The sequence below is a fragment of the Heloderma suspectum genome, chromosome 17 (assembly GCF_057233095.1).
Source record: "Heloderma suspectum isolate Gila_16-S chromosome 17, 16-S_ref, whole genome shotgun sequence".
Classification (NCBI taxonomy): domain Eukaryota; kingdom Metazoa; phylum Chordata; class Lepidosauria; order Squamata; family Helodermatidae; genus Heloderma; species Heloderma suspectum.
In genome coordinates this window covers 12996844-13002937 of record NC_139474.1, presented here as the reverse complement: position 1 = coordinate 13002937, position 6094 = coordinate 12996844, and the positions used below count along the sequence as shown (strand labels likewise).

At 53.8% G+C, this 6094-nt stretch overlaps 1 protein-coding gene across 9 annotated transcripts in view; it reads left to right on the top strand.

Annotated features, from left to right (window-relative positions):
- The window catches only part of ATP8B2 (ATPase phospholipid transporting 8B2), an 88403-nt gene that overhangs the window by 29421 nt on the left and 52888 nt on the right, over positions 1 to 6094 (top strand). For 8 of the 9 annotated variants that reach the window (XM_084824713.1, XM_084824707.1, XM_084824712.1 and 5 more), the window contains 4 exons: positions 1126 to 1193; positions 2916 to 2974; positions 3797 to 3910; positions 4173 to 4271. In XM_084824713.1, the coding sequence (XP_084680839.1) occupies positions 1126 to 1193; positions 2916 to 2974; positions 3797 to 3910; positions 4173 to 4271 (340 nt within the window). The other variant, XM_084824714.1, reaches the window with a different exon arrangement.

Genomic DNA, 6094 nt, shown 5'->3' with positions numbered 1-6094 from the left:
ATGTGGCAAGGAGACTATTCCACTTTGAGCTGTCCTTTGTACTAACTGGAGGATCCGGGTTACTTTTTTCAGGATACTTTACCCTAAGCTTTCTCTTCTTCTCAGAGCACTTTTCCAACTTGAACCTGATGTTCCTAGACAGGGCCCAGGGTGCTGAACTGGTTGGGGTTGGACCCGCCAGCTCCTTCTCTCTCACTCCTCTCTCTCTCTCTCTCTCTCTCTCTCTCTCTCTGTCTCTGTCTCTCGGCATGTCCCCAAAGTCTTGGAGGGAGCAACGCCCGAAAAATATTTGTGTACGCGTCTTCCTCCTCCTCCCACCCTGCCTCCGCCTCTTCCCCAGATGTTTAGCTGTTTATCTTGCTTCAAGAGCCAGGAAGAGCTGGTGGGCACATAACCCCAGAACCTGTTTTTACCTCCCGCCACCCCCCACCCCCCGCCGAATATTCAAAATGACGAACTGGGAGACAGTGTTTCAGTGGCTTAACCCTTTTAAGTCAGCCTTCCCCAACCAAGTGCCCATCAGGTGTTTTGGGCTACAACTCCCATCATCCCTGACCATTGGCCTGATGGTAGGGGATGGGACGGATGGGAACGGAAGTCCAAAACATCTCATCAGATCAGACATCACTGTGAAGGGTTCCCCAGAGGCGGCTCTGTGTTTGGGGCAAATGGGGCAGTGGCCTCCTGCCTGTCCCCCCCCCTCACTGGTGGCAGAGAGATCCCCCACAACCAGGTACTTTGGTTCCACTGCTTCCAAGTGCTACACGTGCTTTGCTCCTATACTCCTCCAGTCTCCACAGAATATTGAGCATCTGCCCCACCAGCCCCAATGGGCACCTGCTGCCACTGGATTCCCTCCAGTGGGCAGGACTTGGAGGCCTAGTCCCACCCCCTGGAGGGACCCCAGAGGCTCCATGGGCCACATTGGGCAGGCCAGCGGTCTGTGGACCGGGGGTTCTGCACCCCTGATGTATCGTAGGGTGCAAAAGCTCTGACTGCCCTTGGCAAGATAAAGTCATGTTTTTAGTTGTATGGGGAGGGGTTTTTGTTCTGATGTTTTTTCTTCCCCCTCCCTCATTGTGTTTATTTCCTTCTTTCCATCCCCCCCCCCCACGCAAAATGCAGCATCTCCCATGGGCCTGATCAATTGCCAGCGAATGCCATGGAATGTTGTACTAAGAAGCACCCCCCAGGTAAGTCTCTGCGGCGGGACTATTCGGTGGTGTGTGTAGGGGGGAGAAACTGTGGGTTGGACAGGGGGAACCCCTCTCAGTATCAGGAGTGGACATTGGGGGAGCATAGCTGACCCCAGCACTTACCCATGAAGCTCGCCAGGTGACTCTAGACCAGCCATGCTCTCCTTCAGCCAAACCGGCGTTGCCAACTTTTAAATCAACTCCCGCTCCTCCGTCTTGCTTGGCAGCCCCGGGCGGCCACGTAACACTCTTCTCCGTGCTGTGAAAAGCTTTGCCTGCTGATTTCTGGGTCAGCCGTCGAAGGGGTGGGAGCAAGCCAGCTTGTTTGGTTGGTTTTTCCTTCTTCATTCCTGGTCAGTGGGTGATGTGACAGCCCTAGCCAGCCTCGCAGGGTCGTTGTGAGGATCAAAATTTGGAGATTGATGAGAGAGGTGTATATTTTGAGGGAGAGGAGGAGCAAGACATTTTAAAATGAGAGACTAAAGTGAAAGGGAAGGGATTTGATTTGGGGGTGGGCCCAGGCCAAGGAGGAAAGGTAGTACGTCGTGTTGTGTGTTGTTATTCGGATGTCTCCGTCTTGCTCGGTTAGCTCTACAGTGGGGAACCGGAAAGGGGAGGCAGCGAGGAGAGAGGCTCCCCCCCCCCCGTCATCCCCCTCCCCATACATTGGTTGCCTAGGCAAAGTCATCCCGGCCCCGCATTGGCCGCCGCGTGGTGGTGGGCGGCCCGCAGCTTCCTTCAATGTCAGCGTGGAGTTTTCTCCTGCAGAGGGGGAGCAGGAGGAGAGGATGGGGGGGACGGACCGGGGAGGCTGGCGGGGGGCCGCTGTCTAAGCACAGGGGCCTCCTGGGCAGCCCCCCTCCCCATAATCGCACACACTCAAATCCGGGTTTGCGGTAACCATGACGATCCCCAAGGAGATGCCCGAGAAATGGCCCTGGGTTGCCGTGGCGACCGACAGCCGCAGCCAGCCGCCTGGGGGGACAGGTATTTTTGTGTGTGCGTGTTTTCTTGGCGGGGGGGGGAGAATAATTGGGGAGGTGGGGGGCTGGGGGCTTCTTCTGCATCCATGGCTGGCTTTCCCGTGTCTGTCCTGTCGTGACCTCCCCAGGAATGCTGCCTTTGCAGAGATCTCCAAACATTACCTCATCCTTTGCCGGCTCCCTCCTCTGGTTCCTCTCCCTCGCACTGTGTTCTGGGGGGGGGGGACTCCGCTTAGACAGCCCCCTCCTTCTCCCCATCCCTGCAAGTGACCTTGCTTTGAGGCTGCCGGACTCTTGAGTCAGGGATGGGGGAGCAGCAGGCAAGATACTGGGGAAAGGTTACCCATGTGTGGCGATAGACCAGGGCAGTGCATTAAGACGGGCAGAATCCTGCAGCAATTTTCTTACCCCCCCCCCCCCGCCGGTCTCTCTCCTTCCCCCGCTCCAATTTCTCCTTTCTGTATTTGGTGCAAAGAGAGGGTCAGGCAGAAACAGCTGTTGCCCTGGGTTGCGGGGAGGAGATTTAGGAGGGGGCAAAAAAGTGGGTTATTGAATCGGCCATGCTTTTGGTCAAATGTGAAGAGGTGGCAGGATGGGGCTGGTAAGGGGGAGAGGTCGGTGGGTTATCGGGACGGGGCAGGGTCGCACCTGTGAGGTGTGTATGTATGTATGCGTATTTTTTTGGTGTGTGGGGGGGTGCATCCCAGTGGCTGACCTGGTTCTTGGTCCGTTTCAGAGGAGGAAAGGCGGGTGAAGGCAAACGCGCGGGAATATAATGAAAAGTTTCAATATGCGGTGAGTACCATTTTGGAGCAGTGTGTGTGTTTGCGGTGTGTGTATGGGTGTCGGTGCAGCAAGTAACCCCTGGTATGCTTAGTGGGACAACCCAAAACTGAAAGGTATGTGGTTTATGTGCCATCTTTCCCCCCCCCCCAACCCTGAACCCTGAACCTAGTTTTAGAGGGGGTTACCGTACCAACAAGGAAGAACCCAAACCTTTTCTTTTGGGGTGGAGGCCTGGTGTGTGGGTGACCCACGCTAGGAGGGAGCACATGATGTTCTGGGGGATGGGGGTCCCAGAAAACACTGTATATGACATGGCAGTGTACTTCTGAAGGAGAGCTGTTTTCCGCTCTGCAGTGTGCTCGCCCCCTGCTACCGCCCCCCGCCTCTCTGACTCAGCTCGACCCCTTGTATCTTGGTTAGGGGCGTGTCTATGAATAACTTCCCGTCCAGGCACAACAGCCAGCCCGAGGTTATAAATAGAGCAGAAGAGTGGAAGGCAACAAAACAAAGCCACCAACCGTAGGATATTTTTCTCCTTCCAGAGCTGGGTGGGGTAGATGCAGAGTTTCCCCCCTACCTTATGTCGAAAGCCTCATCTGGCACCCGGGGGACTGGATTGGTATCTCTGATGGAAATGATGGATTGGTTTAATTTTTGCACTGGGAAACTAAAGAAGCGGTTGCGACCATGATAGAGAGGTTCTGGTGGAAACATGCAGGGCTGATAGGTGGGGACGGGGGGAAGGCTTGCCCTTGCTCACAACGCGCACGCACTCGCACACCTGCAACCGTGTCCTTTAACTTTAGTTTCCCCCACCCTTCCTCCTTGCAGAGCAACTGCATCAAGACGTCCAAGTACAACGTGGTCACGTTCCTTCCCATCAACCTCTTTGAGCAATTCCAGGAAGTGGCCAACACTTACTTCCTGTTCCTCCTCATCCTCCAGGTGGAGAACTCCCCTTTCCGAGGGCGGGTGGTGGTGGTGGTGGTGTTGGTGGAAATCCCTTCCTCCCCATCTAGGTCGCACCGCACAGCCACTTCTTTGAACCTTCACTCTTCAGGGCTGTGTTTTCTCACAAATGTGGGGACTTCTCTTCCAAATCCCACTTTGGGCTCCATTTTTAAAAAAAACCTGGGGAGTGGAAGCGGAGGGAATTCTCCATTGGAAGCAGCCGGTCTGCGCTTACCCCCTCCCATGTCTTCCTCAGCTGATCCCGCAAATCTCCTCCCTTTCGTGGTTCACCACCATAGTGCCTTTGGTTCTCGTCCTTACCATCACAGCGGTCAAGGATGCCACCGACGACTACGTAAGCAACGCGGGGACGGGAGGGGTGGTAATGGAGTTTGGGTTTGGTGTGCGTGTGTTGGAAGGGGGAAGGTATCTGTTCTGGATTAGTTAACACAGCCTTACCCAACTTGGTGCCCTCCAGATGTTTTGGGCTTCAACTCGCATCAGCCCCAACCAGAACAGCTAACGGTCAGGGATTCTGGGAGTTGTAGCCCAAGACATCTCACGGGCACCAGATGTATTTATTTTAAAGTATTTTTAGCCCTTTATTTTTTTTAGTGGCTCACGTATAATCAGTGAAATGAACCAGTCCTTGCCCACAGGGCTTGCAATCTAAAAAGACACATCACACAAAGAAAAAGGGATGGGGAGGGGGGGAAATCACATCTTGCAGCAGGGCTGGTGGAATGGCCCCGCTTCCTCATCTCATGTCCCTCAGGAAACCTGCTGGTGGGTTGGGGAAGGTTGCACTTATTTGTGTATGTGGGCATGAGGTCAGAAAAAGAGCTCCACAGGAACAGGCCAAAGGTCCATCGGGTCTCGCATCCTGTTTCCCACAGTTGCCTGTCGGATGCCTCTGTGGAAGCCCATGACCGGGTCTGAATGCAATAGCTCTCTCCAGGCCTTGTTGATGTTCAGGGGTAGATCGCTTCTGGACATGGAGGGTTCTGTACAGCCATCGTGGCTATTGGCCTTGGATAGACTTCTCCCCTCCATCTCTGTGAACTTGTCCAGTCCCCTTTCAAAGCCATTTAAATCAGTGCCCATTGCCTTGTCTTGTTGCAGTGAGTTCCATAGTTTGTTTATATATTTGCTATTACATTTACAGCCCACCCTTTTTTTCCCCCTATTGCAAGGAACCCAAGGTGGCTTTCATGGTCGTCCTCCTCCATTTTATCCTCACAACAACCCTGTGAGGTAGGTTAGGCTGAGACTCTGTGACAGGCCCAAAGTCACTCAGGAGCTTCACGGCCAAGTGGGGACTAGAACCCAGATCTCCCGAGTCCTAGTCCAGCACTCTGACCACTACACCGCACTGGCTTTCAGTTCCAGTTCTTTTGGCCCGTCTTGAATCGTCTGCCAATCAGCTTAACTGAGTGACCCCCAGCTTTTTAGTATTATTGGACTGGAGGGGAGGAAGCATCTCTCCACTTTCTCCATCCCGTACATAATTTTACCAACATCGACCAAGTCCTTCCCCTCCCCGCACACCCTTTCCACCATCTTTTTTCCAAACTGAAAAACACTGCTTTAGCTTCCCTCACAAGGGAGGTGCTCCACCCGCTTGGCCATTTTGGTTGCCCCTTTTTCATCCCTTTTCCAGCTCTACCACCTTCCTTTTGAAATGGGGCCACCGGAATCATGCTCCATATTCCAGATGTGTCCGTGTTGTAGCGTTTGTACAAGGGCATCACGATGCAGCTGGCGGTTTCATTTTGGGACGGAATGCAAAACGCTTTATTGCGTATGGCAGGGGTGGGCGAAAGGTAGACCAGGATCTATGGGTAGATGACTCACGGTCGATTGCGACGGGCATCTGACTCCCAATTCTCTCACAGTGGCAAGAGCTGCAAAGTTTCCCCCAAATTGGCTGAGGAACAGAATAAACAGACTCTGAATAAGTTACCTTGTTGGAAAAAAATGCTTCGGGGAAAACCAGGAGTGGGTTTTTGTGCGAATGAACTTGGAGGCTTGGCTTGGCTCAGAAATTCTTGGGCTGAGCATGTGCTCAGTTGTTGTTGTTATGCAGTCATTAAGTCGCGTCCGACTCTTCGTGACGCCATGGACCATAGCACGCCAGGCCTTCCTGTCCTGCGCTCTGTCCCGGAGCATGCTCAAGTT